Below are 20,134 nucleotides of genomic sequence, written 5' to 3'. Positions count from 1 at the left end.
TCCAAGCTTGTAATTTTGGCCCTGTAAATCTGAGTTTGACATTCCTGCATTGGCACGAACAACTGCAATGTGAATTTCTAGGCCGAGCAGCGGCCTGCAGCCTTACATCAGGCACTCATAAAGCAAGATCCATAAAGATGTGTTGGAGGAGTTTGGTGGGAAAAACATAACCAGCCACATAGACTTTAAAAAGTCTCACACTTGTCTAAATATGTGGCAAATTGAAAACGCCATCAGATGTCTAAAGTGAGTTGTGCCCAAAAAAGAGATTTGGTAAAAGTCGCATTTCATGGATCGCTCTAAAACATCTGGATAATGACAGTTGTCTAGAGAAAATTAAAAACCTTTTTTATTTTAGTTTTTTTAAGTGGTGCAAATACTGAAGGCATTAAAAAGGAGCAAATTACTCCAGAAAATTAGAGAAAAAGCAATGATGAATCGGGATCCTGTAGTCATAGGGAGACTGTAGGACTGGAGTAACACAAGACTGCTGCAAAATCAGAGGCACACAGGTCTCCATAGTTGTACAAAGTTGTGGACAAAAGTTTTGAGACCGACACAAACTTTAATTTTCTTAGTTTTTCTACTTTATTGCTTTTAGATCTTTCAGATGTTTCTCTGGTTACTGAAGTACAATTTTCAGAAGCTTTTCATCAAGTTTATGGAAAGGCTCAATATTTAGAGTTGTCCCTTATTTTTTATGACTTTTTGCCCTTGTAGCTGGATATCGGCTTTTAGGCCAAATCCTGACTGATGGCCGCCCAATCTTATCTCATCAGCGCTGCAAGTTTTTTTTTTTTACTTATCTAGCACCATTAAGTTCCCCAGCACTTTACATACATTATTATCGCTGTACCCATTGGGGACCACAATCTAGATTCCCAGTCAGTATGTGCTTGGAGTGTGGGAAGACACTGGACAAGACCCATTATCACAATTTCCAGGACGTCCCTCCTGACAGCACGATGGAGGTTGTCCTTCCTTTCATCCTTACAGGGACAGGAAATGCATGAGAGGTTAAAGATCCCCTCCCACTCTCCAGTGTTTTTCCTGTCCCTGTAAGGACAGACACGAGAGACGCCGTGGAGGAAGATAGCCGTGGCATCCAGCACTTACCGACGGGTTCAGGGGGATCGGGGTCCGCACTCCAGCTCCCCCCTGTCAAGTGGTCCGGGGCAACACTCCCTTAAGGGGGGTTCTCCGCCAGGCTTCCTGTGGAGCAGGGCTCCCCCTCAGCGGTGCTCCCGCTGTCGCATGCCGCATCATTCCAGGAGGCGCTGGATTGTTGGAGGCCACGTCACTTCTGGGCTCCCGCTGTCGACTTCCGGTTGCATCACGGCATGGGTGCATTAGAACGGAAATGGAGCTGCGACGGCGCAGACAGCGTGAGGTCCATTCGTCCCACTCAAGTTAGGATAAAGTGGCGGGGAGGGTCGGCCGTACAGGTCTGCCACAACCGCACACCACAATGGAAAATGCCACGAAAGCCAGCGATCAGCCCGAACAACCAGCGTCTGTAAGTAGGGGGCACGAGGGGCAGTATATATCAAAGACAGGAGCTTTAAATAAAAAACTGCTTATATTAAGGAAAAGACGACTCCTGCAGCATCAACCTCCAGGACATCGGGCAGACCCAAATGCCCCATCTGTGCCAGCAAACTATCGGGGTCATGGAAAAAACCCCTATGTGAAGATTGCACCCTTAGGATCATCAGAGGCAAACAGGCCTTCTTCCTTGCAGAGATGCGCACATTGGTCAGAGAGGAGGTCCAGGCCTCAGTCTCCGGACTGCTACCCACTCAGTCTTCCAGCCAGCCCCAGGCCAAAAGACCAAGATGGGAGTCCGAAAATATGGGAAGCAAGGTGTGCCACAGTCCGCGCTGCTGAGTCCACAAAATCACCTGGGATGCAAGATGTTGTAACAAAGTACTTCTTTATTCCTTCCTACGCGTTTCGGCGCCCTTCCTGGCACCTTCCTCAGGGAAGCGCGGACTGTGGCACACCTTGCTTCCCATATTTTCTGGCAGTTTTTCCACGTTGTAGTGGTCGGTGGAAGTCCTGCAGCAGCTGATACTGTGTTATGTCTTCAAGCCAGTTGTGGGTCACACAACTGGAATAGGTGAGTGGAACTGCATTACACCACTCACATTGTAGTGTCACTAGTGATAGGGCACTATTGCGCCTCTTGTTCCCCCACCCTTTTCGTATTAAGATGGGGGTCCGATCAGTCATCGGGCAAAGAGATCCAGTCGCCATGTACGGAGGAGGGCGAGATCACCTCAGAACCTCCCGAGATAGGGAAAAGATACCTCTTCTCAGAAAACACGGATGAGCCTCTCAGCGCCGTGAGAAACACTATGCAGATTGAGGAAGCCCCAAAGACTCAGTCCATCTAGGACGAGATGTTTGGGGGCCTCAGGGCTAGTATTCGTCAGGTCTTCCCAGTTAATGACCATTTCCGGGCAATGATCCTGGAGGAATGGGAGGATGCCGAGAAACGATTGGTTGTGCCTCGAGACTTTAAGCTTCGTCTACCATTTATCCAGGAGGATATTAACACTTGGGACGAAGTTCCGAAGATCGACACCCCGGTGGCTAGGGTGTCAAGGAAGACTTCAATCCCCTTTGAAGATTCTTCTAGTCTCAAGAAACCCATGGACAAGCAGGCCGACATGCTCCTAAAGAGGGCTTGGGAGGCCTCTGCGACGATTATAAAGACAAGCATAGCCGCCACATCAGTCGCCAGATCCATGCATCTATGGATCCATCAGTTAGAGCACCATTTAAAAGGGAAAACCCCTAGAGGTGATATCTTAGAGGGCCTTCCCCTGTTAAGGATCGCAACTGGATTCCTGGAGGACACTTCAGCTGAATCCGTGCGATTTGCGGCCAGAAATAATTCTTTATCCATTGCGGCTCGTCGGGCCATATGGATGAAGACCTGGTCAGGGGATTACCAGTCGAAAAATAAATTATGTGCCATACCCTTCTCAGGTGGGAAAGTATTCGGGTTGGCCTTAAATAAGATTCTGGAGAATGCCTTGGACGACAAAAAAGGGTTTCCCGAGGAAAAAACAAAGACATTTTCCCTTGCAGAGGTCCCGTCCTTACCAAAGGCAGGAATATAGAGGGAAAGGGAAGTCAACTCGCTGGGAATATACGAAGGGGGGAGAAAGTAGGGCTCCCCCGTCTCGCTCCGGACAAAGTTCCAGGAGCAGGAGACAATGACTCCATACCAGTAGGGGGTCGCCTCAAACACTTCTCGGAGGCATGGGAACTCATCTCCCAGAACCGGTGGATTCTCAATACGGTCTCCCAGGGCTATACCCTCGAATTCACAAACACCCCCCCCCGCCCCCCAGCACGGTTTGTAGTTACAAATCCTCGGTCCTAAACCCTAAAAGATCCGATATGGGCAGACGTAAAAGACCTGCTAAGGTCAGGAGTAGTGGTTCCAGTTCCAAAAACAGAGAGGTCAGGGCCATTATTCAACCCTCTTCACAGTAAAGAAACCGTGGGGGGAGAGTCGGACCATTATAAACTTAAAGCCACTAAACTAATGGATCCGATACAAAAGATTCCGAATGGAGTCTCTAAAGACCACCATCCCGCTGATAGACCGAAGCTCCGCAATGTGCACAATAGATCTAAAAAGTGCATACTATCACGTTCCCATCCACCTTCACTCCAGAAGTTCCTGCGGTTTGCACTAAAAATAGAAAGCAGGTAATACCACTTTCAGTTTCAGGCTCTTCCGTTCGGCCTGGCTTCAGCACCTCGGGTTTTTACGAAGGTGGTCGCCGAGATCGTGGCACACTTGAGACAAAGCAGGATAATCATTGTGCCATACTTGGACGACTTCCTCGTAATATCTCATTCAGCGTCAGAGCTAAAAAAACAACTAGTCTCGGTAATCGCCACGCTTGAAAATCTAGGCTGGATCCTGAACAAAGAAAAGTCGGACCTGCAGCCCGGTACCCAGAAGAAATTCCTGGGAGTCATGTTAGATTCCAAAAGAAGAATCTCGATTCTACCAGAAGTAAAAAAGAAACCCATCATGAACAAGGTTCATCAGCTATGGCGAGATCGACTATCCATAAGGGCTGCAATGAAGAGCCTAGGTACAATGACAGCATGCATACCCTGCGTAATGTGGAGCCAGGCTCACACAAGAAGCCTACAGAAGGAAATCCTGACAAAATGGGACAGACGGCAGGCCTCTCTGGACAGGGAGATTTGGCCGTCCCCAGCCTTGAGATCATCGCTAAAGTGGTGGATCAGTCACAGAAATAGTCAGGGGATGCCTTGGATCCTGTCTCCATGCGTGACTATTGTCACGGACGCCAGCAGAGAAGGATGGGGAGCCCATCTGGAAGGAAAGGAAGATACCTACAGGGAACATGGCCCGGAAACATAGCTCACAGTCCTCAAACTACAGAGAACTACGAGCAGTTTGGGAGATACTAAAACGAAGCAGGTCGAGTCTACGGGACCAACACATAAGTCATGGCAGACAACGTGACCACAGTAGCCTTCCTACGCCACCAGGGGGGGCCCAAGACACAGGGAGCTTCAGGACTTAGCAACCCGCATCCTCACCTGGGCAGAGAACAACGTTCGCTCCATATCAGCGGTACACCTAGAGGGCTCCAGGAACAACATAGCCGACTACCTGAGCAGACAGGAAGTCCGAGCCACCGAGTGGGAATTGAAAGAAGAAATCTTTGTAGACTTGTGCCATCAGTGGGGCAGCCCCCAGCTGGAACTCTTTGCAACAAAGAAGAACATCAAGCTAAAGAGATTCTTCTCCCTCAATCCAGCGACCATCCAGTAGGGGTTGACGCCCTGAACCAAAGTTTCCCCCTATTGCTATAATACCAAGAGTCCTCAGAAAAATCCAGGAGGAAGAAGCATGGGTGATGCTAATGGTACCATTTTGGCCCAAGCGAAGTTGGTTCCCCCTCCTGAAGAAGATGGTTCAGGAGGGGCCACTCCATCTACTGACGACAGAGGATCTGCTTTCCCAGGGCCCAGTTCTGCACCCAAATCCGGAGAACCTACAGCTGGCAGCATGGATTCTGAAAGGGAGATCCTAAAATCCAGAGGCCTCTCTGACCAAGTGATCTCCACGATGCAGGCCAGCCGTAAGCCCGTTACGAGTGCAACCTATCGCAAAAAAAAGTATTTTTGGTAGCCATCACCTCAGCCAAGCGGCTGGGCGAGATTCAGGCCCTGTCAGTCCAGAACCCCTACATTCAAATTTTCGAGGACCGCATAATACTAAAACTAAACCCAGGATTCCTCCCTAAGGTAGTATCTCCCCAGAATATAAACCAGGAGATAGTCCTACCCTCATTTTGACCATCACCGAAAAACGATAAAGGAAAATTTTTTCACTCATTGGACATCAGACGAGCGGTCACACGCTACTTAGAGGTCACTCGAGAGTGGCGACAGGACACAAAATTGTTTATCCAGTATGGGAGTAAAAATAGGGGTAAAGGTGCATCTACACACACCCTAGCAAGATGGATAACATCAATTATCGCCTGAGCGTACGAGGTTGAGGGATTATACCAGAGGGGCTTAGGGCCCATTCCACTAGGGCAGGGTTTCCCAACTCCAGTCCTCAAGGCACACCAACAGATCATGTTTTCAGGATTTCCTTTGTATTGCACAGGTGAAGCAATTATCACCTGAGCAATACTAAGGAAATCCTGAAAACATGATCTGTTGGTGTGCCTTGAGGACTGGAGTTGGGAAACCCTGCACTAGGGCAATAGCAACGTCATGGGCAGAGAGGGCGGGAGCCTCAGTAGAGCAAATATCCAGGGCCACCACCTGGTCTACACTAAACACTTTCTGTAGACACTAAATTGGACACGTTAGCAGCTAGCCAGACTACCTTCGGTCGTAAAGTGCTACAATCAGTAGTCCCACCCTAATGAATTCCTACTTTGGCATTCTCCATCGTGCTGCCAGGAGGGATGTCCTGGAAAACGGAGATTAGACCTACCGGTAATGTTATTTCCAGGAGTCCATCCTGACCACTTGTAGTTCCCTCCCGACAATTTGTATTTGTAATAATATGCTTGTAGAAAATCTCAATAAATAATAACTGCATCCATACTGACGTGGTACTTGGAAAAATCACTGGAGTGTGAGTGGAAGGGGACCTTTAACCTCTCGTGCATTTCCTGTCCCTGTAAGAATGAAAGGAAGGACAACCTCCATCGTGCTGTCAGGATGGACTCCTGGAAATAACATTACCTGTAGGTCTAATCTCCGTTTTCTGTGGTTTTGTTCATCCTTCCGTTTTTTTCTTTTGAGGATTGTCCACAGGTTCTCAATGAGATTGAAATTTGGGGAGATTCCTGCCATGGACCCAAATGTCAATGTTTTGTTCACTGAGCCACTTGGGGTGTTTTTACATTGAAAGATCGTCGTGAATGAGCATTGTGAAAGGGACTCTATAACCAGGTTTTTGCTACAGATATTTTAGGGGCAGAGACCCTGATTCCAGCGATGTCACTTTACTGGTTGCTGAAATTTTGATTGAAAACTGTTTTATCTGCTGCAGATCTCTGATTGCTGAGCTCTGTATAACCCCACCTACACCACTGATTGGCAGCTTTCTGCCCATGTACAGTGTACACAGAACTGCCAATCCGTGGTGGGGCGGGGTTGGACTACCTGGCCAAGTAGTCCTCTAAGGATAATCTCCTGCTGATTTTTAACAAATCTAGTAAGTGACACATCACTGGAATTGGGATCTCTTTCTCTACATTATACTGCTCTCTAATTAGGTAGTAAAAACCTTTTGATAGATTGCCTTTAATAAGGCTTGTTTCCCAATTATCTTTGTGTGAACTGGCTGCCACTGAAACACTTTTTAATTGGGTGAAATGATCTTTGTTCACGGCCGTGTACAGTCCTGTATAAACTAGACTCGCATGCAGTGCACATATTTTAATTCGGTATTCCTGTGTAAATAGGCTCCTAAAAGGCTGCCGATGGGTAAAGATTTACCGATTGATAATAATATAATAATAATTTTTATTTATATAGCGCCAACATATTCCGCAGCACTTTACAATTAAGCGGGGACATGTACAGACAATAAATTCAATACAAGTTAAGACAATTCAAACAATGACATTAGGAGTGAGGTCCCTGCTCGCAAGCTTACAATCTACAAGGAAATGGGGGGACACAGTAGGTGAGAAATGCTTGTTAATTCAGGTCTGGCAATTATAATAGGGATTTTCATATAAAGCTGCATGATCCGGTCATCAGCCCGTGTGTTTAAGTGCAATAGACAAGTATCAAGTGCAGTTATCATGTGCATGAAGGGTGTGGAGACAAATGAATAGTAGGGTGCAGATTCAGAATAATATTTGGAAGGAGGGAACAGGGCAAAGTTAGCTTGCTGAGTAGTTGATGTGATAGGCTTCTTTGAAGAGATGGGTTTTCAAAGCGCGCTTGAATAGGTCAGGGCTAGGTATCAGTCTGATCGTCTGGGGAAGTGCATTCCAGAGAGCTGGAGCAGCACGAGAGAAGTCTTGGAGACGGAGGTGCGAGGTTCGGATTACGGGGGATGTTAGTCTTAGGTCATTTGTAGAACGGAGGGCACGTGTAGGGCGATAGACAGAGATGAGAGAGGAGATATAAGGCGGTGCAGAACAGTGGAGAGCTTTGTGGGTGAGAGAGATGAGTTTATACTGGACCCTGTAGCGAATAGGTAGCCAGTGTAATGACTGGCACAAGATGGAGGCATCGGTGAAGCGGCTGGACAGAAATATGACCCTGGCTGCCGCATTCAAGATGGATTGGAGAGGAGAAAGTTTGGTAAGAGGAAGACCGATCCGAAGAGAGTTGCAGTAGTCCAGACGAGAATGAATAAGAGCGACAGTAAGAGTCTTAGCAGTTTCAAAGGTGAGAAAAGGTCGGATTCTGGAGATGTTTTTAAGATGCAGGTGACAAGAGCGACTGAGTGATCGGATGTACGGAGTAAAGGAAAGTTCAGTGTCGAATATGACCCCAAGACAGCGGGCATGCTGCTTGGGAGTTATGGTTGAACCCTCCAGGGTTATTTCGATGTTAGGTAGAGTGAGGTTAGTAGAGGGGAGAAACACAAGAAGTTCAGTTTTAGAGAGATTTAGTTTCAGATAGAGGGAGGACATGATGCTAGAGACAGCAGACAGACAATCCTTGGTATTTTGAATTAGGGTAGGGGTGATGTCAGGGGAAGAAGTGTATAATTGGGTGTCATCAGCATAGAGATGATACTGGAACCCAAATCTGCTGATTGTTTGTCCAATAGGGGCAGTGTATAAAGAGAAGAGGAGGGGGCCTAGGACTGAGCCCTGCGGGACCCCGATAGTAAGGGGACGAGAAGAGGAAGAGGAGCCGGAAAAAGATACAGTGAAGGAGCGGTCAGAGAGGTAGGAGGAGAACCAGGAGAGGGCTGTGTCCTTGAGGCCTATAGAGCGGAGCATAGTGAGGAGGAGCTGGTGATCCACAGTGTCAAATGCGGCAGAGAGATCCAGGAGAATCAGCAGGGAGCAATGACCTTTCGATTTAGCTGTTATTAAATCATTAGAGACTTTAGTGAGGGCAGTTTCAGTAGAGTGTAAAGAGCGGAAACCAGATTGTAAGGGGTCGAGAAGAGAGTTATCCGAGAGATAGCGGATTAGACGGGAGTGGACCAGGCGTTCCAGGAGTTTAGAGATGAAGGGAAGGTTAGAGACAGGTCTGTAGTTAGCAGTGCAGTTCTGGTCCAGGGATGGCTTTTTAAGTAAAGGGGTTATGATGGCATGTTTAAATGAGGAGGGAAATATACCTGAAGAAAGAGAGAGGTTAAATATTTTAGTCAGGTGAGTGGTGACCACTGGTGAGAGAGACTGCAGGAGCTGTGAAGGAATAGGGTCACTGTTGCAGGTTGTAGGCCGAGCAGAAGCGAGGAGCTTGGAAACTTCTTCTTCTGAAACAGGCTCAAAGATGTCTAGTGAGCTTGAGGTGCGGCAGGGAAGGGGATCCAGGCACTGAGGAGATAGGGCTGAGATATCCTGATGGATGTGGTTGATTTTTTCTAGGAAATAAGTGGCCAGATCCTCACCGCTGAGGTTGGTGATGGGGGCCTGTACTTTAGGTTTCAGGAGGGAGTTTAAGGTTTCAAAAAGGCGTCTTGGGTTGTTGGATAGTGAGGTGATGAGGGTGGTGAAGTAGGATTGTTTGGCCAGATGAAGGGCAGAGTTATAGGTTTTGAGCATGAACTTATAGTGGATGAAGTCTTCTGCTAAGAGAGATTTTCTCCACTGCCGCTCTGCACACCTCGAGCAGCGCTGAAGAGAGCGTGTTTGCGTTGTGTGCCAGGGCTGCCTTTGTCTGTGTCGGGTCTTTCTGCGTATAGAAGGTGCTGCTTCATCTAGGGCATTCTTCAGTGTATTATTGAAGTGTGACAATGCTATGTCTGGACAGGAGAGGGTGGAGATGGGGGCTAAAGATGTGTGGAGATTGTCCCTAAGCTGTTGGGTATTAATGGTACGTGTATTCCGATAAGTGTGGTAAGTGGGGGTGTCCCGGGTGAGGAGACAATTCTTGACAGAGAAGGAAAGAAGGTTGTGGTCCGAGAGCGGGAGAGGTGAATTAGTAAAGTCGTGCAGCGAGCCGGGACGGGAGAAAACCAGGTCCAGAGTATTCCCGTCCTCATGTGTAGGAGAATTAGTAAACTGTGAGAGGCCGAATGAAGAAGTTAGAGAAAGAAGATGAGAGGCAGACTGGGAGAGCGGATCATTGATGGGGATGTTAAAGTCTCCCATTATGAGGGTGGGGATGTCACAGGACAGAAAGTGAGTAAGCCAGGTGGTGAAGTGGTCTAGAAACTGGCGGGAGGAGCCTGGAGGGCGATAAACGACCGCCACTCGTAAGGAGAAGGGCTTAAAGAGTCTGACGGCGTGGACTTCAAAGGAAGGAAATGTAAGTGAGGGAACCGGGGGGATGACCTGGAAAGCACATTGTGATGAAAGGAGCAAACCAACACCTCCACCCTGTCTGTTCTCAGGTCTGGGGGTATGTGAAAATTTCAGCCCACCAAACGAGAGAGCGGCAGCAGCGGTGGTGTCTGAATGCTGGATCCAGGTTTCTGTAATAGCCAGAAGGTTAAGGGAATTAGAGAGAAAAAGATCGTGAATGTAAGTCAGTTTGTTACACACAGACCGTGCATTCCAGAGAGCACATTGGAAAGTGAGAGGAGAAGGAATGCACTGAATGTTAATAAGATTAGCAGGGTTTCTATATGCAGCTGGAGGAGAGTAATGTATGCTGGTGGAGGGAGGCCCAGGGTTGGGGGAGATGTCACCTGCAACTATTAAAAGGAGAAAAAACAGAAAAAGCAGGTGGTGGGATGATTTGTATGAACGTTTTGAGTGCTGCATGGTGGTTTTGGATGGTTTGGTGTGGGTAAGAAATGTCAATAGAGCCTCAGAGTTATACATGGGAGAGGGGAAAAGGGAGGGGTGGATATGCAGAGAGTGCACAGAATGTGTAAAAGGGCAGGCGAGTTGTTAGAAAGCAGAGGTGAAGACAAAAAAGCAGCAGGTTGATATGATCAATGCATATGTAGTACGACTGACCAAGAAGCATGCGTGCATGAAAAATTTATGCACCTTACCTGTCTCCTACCCTGTCCAACTGCATTGTCTAACTGCAAAACACTTGATCCTGTTGCACTTAATATCTGTTGCACGCGTGAGCCCGCACGCGTGCTATCCCAGCCAGAGCTAAATATATATGAAATGAAATGTCTGCTAGCTTCAGCCACCAAAAGGCCACAATCAGTAATTAACCAATTAGCACAAGGCCAGAGCAGGCATTACTATGCAGGGTAAATAACTAACGCTGGACAAGGCCATCAAACAGAGAAAGGGGAAAAAAAAAAAAAAACACACCTTTCTACACTTCAAAGCAGAAACCAAATAGATAAAAAATAAAGACCCACCACAGGAGTGATGGAATGAAATACCATAAAAATATCTGGCACTATATGATGCAGTTCACACTTGTCAGACAGCATACATGGATGATGGAATGAAATACCATAAAAATATCTGGCACTATATGATCAGTTCATCACATCTGTATACATCTATTCAGAGCTATGGCCAGAACCAAGCAGACCGCCCGTAAATCCACCGGAGGGAAAGCTCCCCGCAAGCAGCTGGCCACTAAGGCAGTCAGGAAGAGCGCTCCTGCTACTGGCGGAGTGAAGAAGCCGCATCGTTACCGCCCAGGAACAGTCGCTCTCCGTGAGATCCGCCGCTACCAGAAGTCCACCGAGCTGCTGATCCGTAAGCTTCCCTTCCAGCGCCTGGTGAGGGAGATCGCCCAGGACTTCAAGACCGATCTGCGCTTCCAGAGCTCGGCGGTGATGGCCCTGCAGGAGGCCAGCGAGGCTTATCTGGTGGGGCTGTTCGAGGACACCAACCTGTGCGCCATCCACGCCAAGAGGGTCACCATCATGCCCAAAGACATCCAGCTGGCCCGCAGGATCCGTGGGGAGAGAGCTTAGATCTTCCCGAGCACCAACCACAACACAATTGATGGTCATTATCTGTGTAAACAGGCCCTAAGTTATCACTTTGGCTATGTGTCATGGTCTCCATCATGCTTGACTCGGGCTTTATGAAAACCAAAAGTTGTCGGTCTCAAAACTTTTCACCATAACCGTGCACAACGTTGGTTGACTTGTAATCAGGGCGGTCATAGAGCTGATTTATTTTTAATGCTTCGAAATAAAAAATAGAGGTTTGCTCAGATTTGTCATCTTGCTACCATAGCCTTGTACTACAGCAATTCTAGAAACTGGTTACTATGAGTAGTGTCAGCCTTCCCGCTCACTACCTTAGGCCTACGTCACATGTCTGGGTGATTCTTATACAGGAAAAAAACAGTACTGGTGAGATCCATATGTACGTATGTGACATCCGTGTGACACGTACCGACGCCTGGGAGGAAGCCGTACAGTTCACACTGATCCTAGGCACCGGCAGCTCTCATCATTGTCCAGGAGACTGTAAATCCTGTGTAAAATAAAGAATTAAAAATAAACTGTGTGGGCTCCCACGCAATCTTCATAACCAGCAGAGGGAAAGCCTCCTCCTGGGAGCTAATGTTAATAAAATGGGAAAAGGGGCAATATCTCAAAAGGTTTGCAGGCTATTAATAACAGCTTACGGCTGTTTGCATAGCCTTTACAGGTGAATAGAAAAAAAATGACAGAGGCCCTCTATAAATTCAAACCAGCTGTAGGGTTGATATTAATAGCCTGGGAAGGGGTCATTGATATTGCACCGCCCCTCTGGCTACCAACATCAGCCCTTAGTTGCCCTAGAAATGGCGCATCCATAAGATGCGCCAAATCTGGTGCTTAACCTTGCTCTTCCCACTTGCCTTGATGCGGTGGCAAGTGGGGTAATATCTGTGGGGTTGATGTCAGACTTGGATTGTCAGCTGACGCCTCCATTACTAACCACATAGTAAGTTTTAAAATAAAGACACGGCATGACTAAAATCCTTTATTTGAAATAAAAATCAACACCCTGTTTTACACATTTATTTAAAAATAAAGTTAAACTCCCCTTTTTGCCTATTCCATTGAAGCCTTTGTCCCCTGTAAAATACAGAAAATAATAAATCACCATAATACTCACCTTAGGCATAATCCATTGAATCCCTTGTCCTGTTTAAAAAAAACAAAAAACAGCCATATCCCTCACCTGACAAGCCATACTGTCCCACACTGTAATCCATCTCTGTAATATCTGGTTTACAACCTGAACAGTGGCACAATGCGAGCATCCAGGCTAAAAACCAAGACACAATGAGGTGCTGCAAGCTTAGCTTTAGTGATGAGCAATGATGTCATAGAGGTTACTGCAGGTCACCAAAGGTGTGTGCTCAGGCTCACAGTGAGAAAATTCTCACAGTGATCTCATTGAGGTCACTGCAGTTCATTGTCCCAGCTCACAGCAAAGTGTGGGAACGCACCATCAGTGTCCTGCGGTAACCTCTATGACGTCACCTCTCATCACTGAAGCTGCGCTCACAGCACCTCATTGTGTCCTGGTTTTCAGCCTGGACATTTGCATTGTGCCACAAATCAGGTTGTAAATCACATATTGCAGAGATGGATTACAGCATGGGACAGTGTGGCTCATCTTCACTTTGGACAGATGAGGAAAATGGTTGATTTATTTATTTTTACAGGGAACAAACGATTCTATGGGTTAGGCGTAAGGTGAGTACTATGGAGGTTTATTATTTTGTTGTTTTTTTTTTTAGAGGGGACAAAGGCTTCAATGGAATAGGAGTAAGGAGAGTATCATTTATTTTTAAATAAAAGTGTAAAACAGGGTGTTGATTTTTATTGTAAATAAAGGATTTTATTCATGCTCTGTGTTTTATTTCAAAGCTCACTATGGGGTTAGTAATGGGGAGTATTATAGATTCTCCTCCATGACTAACCCCTGGGTTTGAAGTCAGCTGACAATACATGGCTGACAACCCCACAAATATTACCCCACTGGCCACCGCACCAAGGCAAGTGGGAAGAGCGAGGTTAAGGGCCAGATTTGGCGCATTTGATGGATGTGCAATTTCTGGGGTGGCTGAGAGCTGACGTTAGTAGCCTTGGGAGGGCAGTATCTATGACCCCTTCCTAGATTACTATTATCAACCCAGAGCTGCCTGTTAAGCCTTTGCTGGTTTGAATTCATAGAGGCACCCTTTTTTTTTTTTTTGGGGGGGGGGGGCCCGTAAATTCACCAGGATAGGCTAGGCAAACAGCTGCGAGCTGTTATTATTAGCCTGGGAACCTTAGGGTATGTGCACACGTAGTGAAATCTGCTGCGTTTCCGCAGCGGTTTTGGCTCTGCGGAAACGCAGCAGATTCTGCTGCGTTGTACAGTACCTTTATTTTCAATGGAAAAAAAAAAAAGCTGTGCACATGCTGCGGATTTTTCTGCGCGGTTTTGAGGCGGTTTACAATCCGCAGCATGTCAATTGCTTGGTGCAGAAACGCTGCAGTTTTACACCTCATGCATTATAAGGTGTAAAACCGCAGGGCAAAACCGCAGGCCTTTTGTCCTGCGGATTTACCTGCGGTTTTCTCTCCAAAATCCGCACACCCAAAAAACTACGTGTGCACATACCCTTATGGGATATTGCCCCTTTTCCCAGATTTTTAACATCAGCCTCCAGCAGTGGGCTTTCCCTCTGCTGGTTATGAAAATTACGCGGGAGCCCATGCATGCAGGTTGCTGCCTTCCACTGCCGGTGCCTGGGCACAGTGTGAACAGTACAGCTTTTCCCAGGCACCGGTACGTGTCGTGCTGATGTCATCTGTGTGTAACGAGCATTTTGTCTATGCTGTGCAAAAAGAAAAAGAAAAAAAAAAAAAAATACTGACATGTCTGTGGGGTTTTTCAGACTGGCAGACAGTGCATGTGAAAAACCTAACATGTGCGCGCCACCATTGAATACACCATTGAATATCTGTGGTCCTAAAAAAAAAACAGACGTGTGAAGAAGGCCTTGTATATAGTCCCCCAGCAGTCAGCCCCCCGAGCAAGAATCACGAGTCATGTGATCTTTCTGAAAGGTGGGATACTTTATTATGCAGTGTTTTTATTAGTCAGCCTTATACATAGCGTAAAAAGGAAGGTTTCCACTTGGTGGCGAGTCAGTGCACTTAGCCTGGAGGGTAATAATAGGAATGGAGAGGGTATGGGGTGAGCTGTGTTGTAGACAGCGGGGTGATTTTAGTCCTGGATGGTGGGTACACATCACAATGTATGACAAATAAAAACATTCTACAAATCATTAAAACCTCACGAACCGTCAGTAACAATAAATAGCGTTGTCTTATATATATTATATATCATAAGTTTTTTTTGAAATTTCTCATCTGCTTAAAAGAGCCTAGAAGTTGGGGAGAGGGGCCGCTTAGGAGTGCAAAAGGAAAAACGTGGCGTGAGGGGCGGAGCCTGCCGTGATCGCCGGCGAACGCGCGGGAGTGTCGCAACGCAAATTAATTAACTGTGAGTGTCTATACCTGAGTTCTAGGGGATGGGATGATTGCTCAGAAGTAGCGTTCAGCAAAAAGATTTGCAGGACCAGGGGTCTAGCCACCTTGTGGGTAGTCCGTGGCCAAAGTGCTGCGTGGTCACATCCCCACTGCCTCTTTGATTAGGAAGCTGGCGTGACATGCATGCCTCTCCAAGCCTACTAATCTGAAGAGGTGGCAGGTACAAGGAGGTCTGCAGAGCTTCACCGCAGAGGGTCCTTTGAATCTTTTCACTCAACTCTAGTCAATGCCTTCTGGCATGAAAATGGCTGTGGCTTTAGTAAGCAGAGGAACGCCCCCCGGTGGTGGTACAGCTCATCTACACAAGGTCATCTGTACATGTAAACAGGACACTGGCAGAGTCCAGAAATAATATAAAATCAACTCAAACACATACAAACAAACACGTTGGCTGTGGGAGGATGGTGGGAGATTACAAGTCTAGAAGCACCGCATAGAATTCACGAAGACGACAACAAAAAGTTCTTGTTCTGAAATAAGGGTAAGGAAAAAAAACACGCATCTAAAAATAAAATAAGACTTGTCCTTAAAAAGACAGCACACACTTTGGAATATGAGGTCAGCAGAGCTTGGTGCTAGGCGAATGCTTATGGAAAGTAGCCCACAGTGACCTCGGAGTGCCCCTTTACCCACTAAGAACAGCCTTCGGACTTGTCAGGAAAGTGCACGTCACACGTAAATATGGAAGTGACAGATGGAATGATTATAAAAAAAAAAGACCAAACAATAAAAATACAAAAGGACGGAAAATGGGAGACAGCAACCGGAATGTTAAAGAGTGCAGCTGAAATGACACGGACCAGAATGGGGGGGGCAGTGGTCGGGGGCATGAGGTCTGTGGACAACGGAAGTGCGGATTGAGAGTTCTGCCAGTTTTCTGCCTGAGTTTTGTGGATGAAAACGTAAAAGGTGGATACTAAATTCGCTACGTTTTGTGCAAGACTTTGGAAACCCATAGCAAAGCAGGAGAGGTCAGGTGGTCAATAACCAGAAGGTGAGCCCCGGAGGGGAGGAGGCCAAATTACCTGAAATAAGGGTGAACCATAGCAGCAGGAAGCCAGAAGTAGTATAATAATGGATCAGCTCCCCTCCTACCCTCGGAAATGAAGGATGTTACAGTGTGAAACTGCTCAATGGTATGGTCCAAAGAATATAAGTTTGTGCGTGCTGAATGGTATGGTCCAGTGCAGAATAGTATGGGTCCAAGGAGAAGACCATGTAAGTGCAGAAAAGTATGATCCAAAATGAAAAAAAAAAAAAAATAGTGCAGAAAGGTATGGTCCAAAATAAAACCATGGAGTACGAAAGGTATAGTGCATAGGAACTTTTTTGGGTGCAGTATGGCATGTTCTAAGAGAAAACCAAGAGTGCAGAGTGGTATAATTAAAAGACAAACCATGTAAGTGCAGAATATTATGGTTTATAATCAAACCATGTGAGTGCAAAATGGTATGGTCTAAAGCAGTGTCATGTTTCCAGCAAAAGACAACCAACAGCAGAGGTATAAAATGCAAAGGTAGCGTGGTGTGGCCCAATGGGGTGCACCTGATCATTATAAACCTGGATGAGATTGTCTGTTTTCACTGGATGCATGGGAATTGGAGACGTGATGCAGATGCATGGTGCACAGGGCAATGAGCATGCACTCTAAAATGGTATGGTCCAGTGCGATCATGTATGTATGGTTTGGTCTACACTGACACTACCTGTCTGCAGAATGGTATGGTCCAATGGATAACAAAACCATGGTAGCATTTGTCAGATGACCCTGGCTGGAGTGTTTTCTTCTTCTGAGGTATGGTACAGCGACCCGAAAGAGAGAGAATGATTTTTCTTTCAGCCCCAGGCGGGAGATGGGACGAGCGTTCAGTGCTAAAAGTTCATTAGAGGAGACCCGTCACCTGCACAGATAAGAAGCAGCCATATTGGATAAGCCAGTGTTCAGGACAAGTTAGCCTATCGATTCCCTAGCACCTGGTGATATCACTGAGGCACGAAGCACTTGGTGCCTCACCCCTCAATGAGGTCACGTTTCGAGGGAAACGAGGCGGCTCAGTACTGGTTTAGCCCACTACATGGCTCGCCAATAGTGAAACGACAACTAGTCCGTACAAACAAAGAAAAAACATCTTCAGAAAAATAAATTACGAAAAAAAAGAAGAAATTCTGTTTTCAATAAATAGGTGCTTGCAGCCCCCTGAGCTGGATGGACAGGGGTGGGGGGCAATGAAAAGGAAATCTCGTAGCGCAGAGACAAGACTCCTCCTCCCCACGATTTCCCCGCAAAACAAAGTATATGGCTCCTGCTCCGGGAACAGGTTCAGTGTCTGCGACCGTCTGAGGGGCAAGAAGACATCAGTGTCTTATCTCAGTCCGTACAGTAAGAGGTTGAGGTGCAGGTCGGCTCCGGGGGACCCTCAGTTCTGCTGCAATATCAAGTTTTCCAGTTCATCCGCTGATCGCAACAGGAAGGCGGCCGACTCTCGATACCCAGCGATCAGCTGCCGCACGGCCCCGATCTCGGTAGGGCTGAGCTGGGCGCATGGCATTGCCCGGTTGGTGGTATTGGTGTGGGTGCTACTTGAAGCCAATCCTTTAATGCTGAGGTCGGTGGGACCTGGTAAGAAAGAGCGGTGATTAGGAAGAGCGATCCTAAGACCTCTTAAAGGGAATGTATTAGGACAACAGCCTCTTAACCCCCTAAGGACCTGGACAATTTTTGCTCTTTCAGTTGTTCATCCCTGTCTTCCAAAAGTCATAACTAGGTTTGTTTTGCTATTTTTCCATCTCCTTAGATGTATGAGGGCTTGGGGTTTTGTTTTTTTTTTATTGCGGGGCGACTTGTAGTTTTTACGATACCATTCATTTTACCTTATAATGTTCTGAAAAAAAAAAAAAACGAAAAAAAATCCAAGTGGGGTAAAATGGTGAAAAAACCCTGCAATTAAAAATTTGGGGGCTTGTTTTTCCGATGTTCATTCTGGGGTAAAAAAATGACCTGGAATAATGATTCTCCACCATTACGCCAATACCAAACTAACAGGGTTTCCTTTTATATTTTAGAGATTAAAAAAATTCTCAGAACCACAATATATGGTCTGTGTTGTCGTTTTCTGTGACCCGTACATTTTTTTTATTTTTTCGTCTATGGACCTGGGTGAGGGCTTGCTGACATTTTGAATGAAAACATTTTGGGATGTATGTGACAATTTGATTTTTTTTATAGTATTTTTTTTGGAGGGGGGGGGGGGGGGGGAAGTGTGGTGACCAAAATGGCAATTCTGGTGCTTTTATTTTTTGGGGGGCATTTAATATACGATTTAAACAATGTAATTTTGATGGATTGAACTTTTTTGGACACGATAATAGTGAGTATGTTTACTTTTTAATTTATTTATTTTTTCAAGAGTGAAAAGTTGGGTGGATTTAAACTTTATTTTTTTTATATTTTTTTGATACTTTTTTTTAAGGGGAAAAGTTGGATGGATTCGAAACTTTCATATATACAATTAATCTTTAATTTTTTCGCCTCCTTAGAGGACTTGAACATGGATTATATGCAGAGTTTTGCAAGTATATATCGTACTTGCAGTTCTCCCATGAAGCTGTAGCCATGGGGGGGGGGCTTCAGCAGACCACAAACTGTCATGGTAGCCCACTGGCCCGCCACGGTCATGTGCAGATGGGAGCCGGTGCACCAATAATGACATCACTGACATCACTTAAATGTCTCTGTCAGTGACCTGACAGCAGCTACTGGATTAGACAGCGGGGTAGTCTGCGTGGTACGTAGCGGGCTCAGCTCCTGAGACCTCTCCACACTGCCCTCAGTGACAAAAATGTATGTCATAGGTCATTATGGAGTTAAAGGGCTCCATATAGCCAATAAAAACAGGAAGTAATACAACTTTCAGATCTACTTTTTGCTTTGATTCCCCACCCTTTGGACCAGTTCTGCTTGCTGTCAGTGAATGAAAATATTTGCTTATGCATCCAAAATCCGAAGACCTCTGCAGACCTAACGCTCCTTACTGCTCTGCTACAATCCTCTGTGAGCTAAACACTAGTCCATCAGTGCCGATCACATGGATCAGTCTGGGGTCCCGCCTGTGGAGCTCACAGACGATAGTCGAGACTGGATACAACTGCACCAAACCCTCAGCTGTGAGAAGCGCTAAGTCTATACAGCTTCTGAATGTAAGAAGGGAACGTATACTACGCAATGAGGTCTTCATCCGCACTCACCATTGCAATGGTTTCCAGTTTGCAGTGAAGTTGTTGCCGGCAGGCTGCTTCCAATAGACCCGTGTCCGCGGTAGGTGTAGTGGAGGCTGCCATTCATGTAGACAGGATCCTGGTTGTAGGAGCTTGCTGGCAGTGAGAACGAGGACTGGGTGAGTCCGGAGGGCCGATCCACTAAGATGTTCTCTTCCTGCCCCCCCAAAAAACAAAATAACCTGTGAAAAAAGGGCTCCAGACTGGCAACATAGGCTAGCAGCAGCCATTTGCAATAAGAGGCACAACTGGTTCAGTATTTATGGGTCCTCCGAGTATTAGACACAAATACGTCCCTATGGTGGGCTTATACATACATGGATGCTATACGTGCAAGTATATATGTGTGTTTATGGTTATTTGTGTATGTATAGATGTTGTTATGTATATGTCTGCATACGCGGTGTGAGTGTATAAATATACAGGTACTATAAGGGTGGCTGTGCAGGACCACGCATCCCCTACCCGTTCGATATTGCTGATCCTGAGGATGGGTCATAAATATAAATCTACTATACAATCCCTTTCATTGATACAAATAAAGTATTAACACTTGTATTTTTGAAAGCTTTCTTACTTTGCAGCGCTTTTTCAGAACCTGCCTAAAACTTTTGCACAATACTGTGCGTGTGTATGTATGTGCATTACTGTTATTCGCCATTTACAGCCCTTCCCTCCTCTATGGGCCTAGGTGTGATGGCGGGACCACCGCTA

The 20,134-nt window shown here is 46.3% G+C and overlaps 2 protein-coding genes across 3 annotated transcripts in view; one reads left to right on the top strand and one right to left on the bottom strand.

Annotated features, from left to right (window-relative positions):
* Nucleotides 1–11,158: 11,158 nt before the first annotated feature.
* LOC141094647 (histone H3-like) lies at nt 11,159–11,569 on the top strand. The gene has a single exon (XM_073580478.1). It carries the CDS (start codon nt 11,159–11,161, stop codon nt 11,567–11,569), a length of 411 nt encoding a protein of 136 aa, XP_073436579.1.
* A 3,078-nt stretch (nt 11,570–14,647) lies between these two features.
* NOL4L (nucleolar protein 4 like) overlaps nt 14,648–20,134 on the bottom strand; it is a 30,516-nt gene continuing 25,029 nt past the window's right edge. For both annotated transcript variants that reach the window (XM_073580711.1, XM_073580712.1), the window contains exons 7-8: nt 19,391–19,577; nt 14,648–17,762 (exon numbers count right to left, since the gene is read on the bottom strand). In XM_073580711.1, the coding sequence (XP_073436812.1) occupies nt 17,563–17,762; nt 19,391–19,577 (387 nt within the window). In that variant the 3' untranslated portion in view covers nt 14,648–17,562. The remainder of the gene's footprint in view (nt 17,763–19,390; nt 19,578–20,134) is intronic.

The sequence above is a fragment of the Dendrobates tinctorius genome, unplaced genomic scaffold, assembly GCF_039654945.1.
Source record: "Dendrobates tinctorius isolate UK_male_01 unplaced genomic scaffold, ASM3965494v1 ptg000065l, whole genome shotgun sequence".
NCBI lineage: Eukaryota > Metazoa > Chordata > Amphibia > Anura > Dendrobatidae > Dendrobates > Dendrobates tinctorius.
The sequence above is the reverse complement of the archived record's forward strand: the minus strand, read 5'-3'. Positions and strand labels throughout refer to the sequence as shown.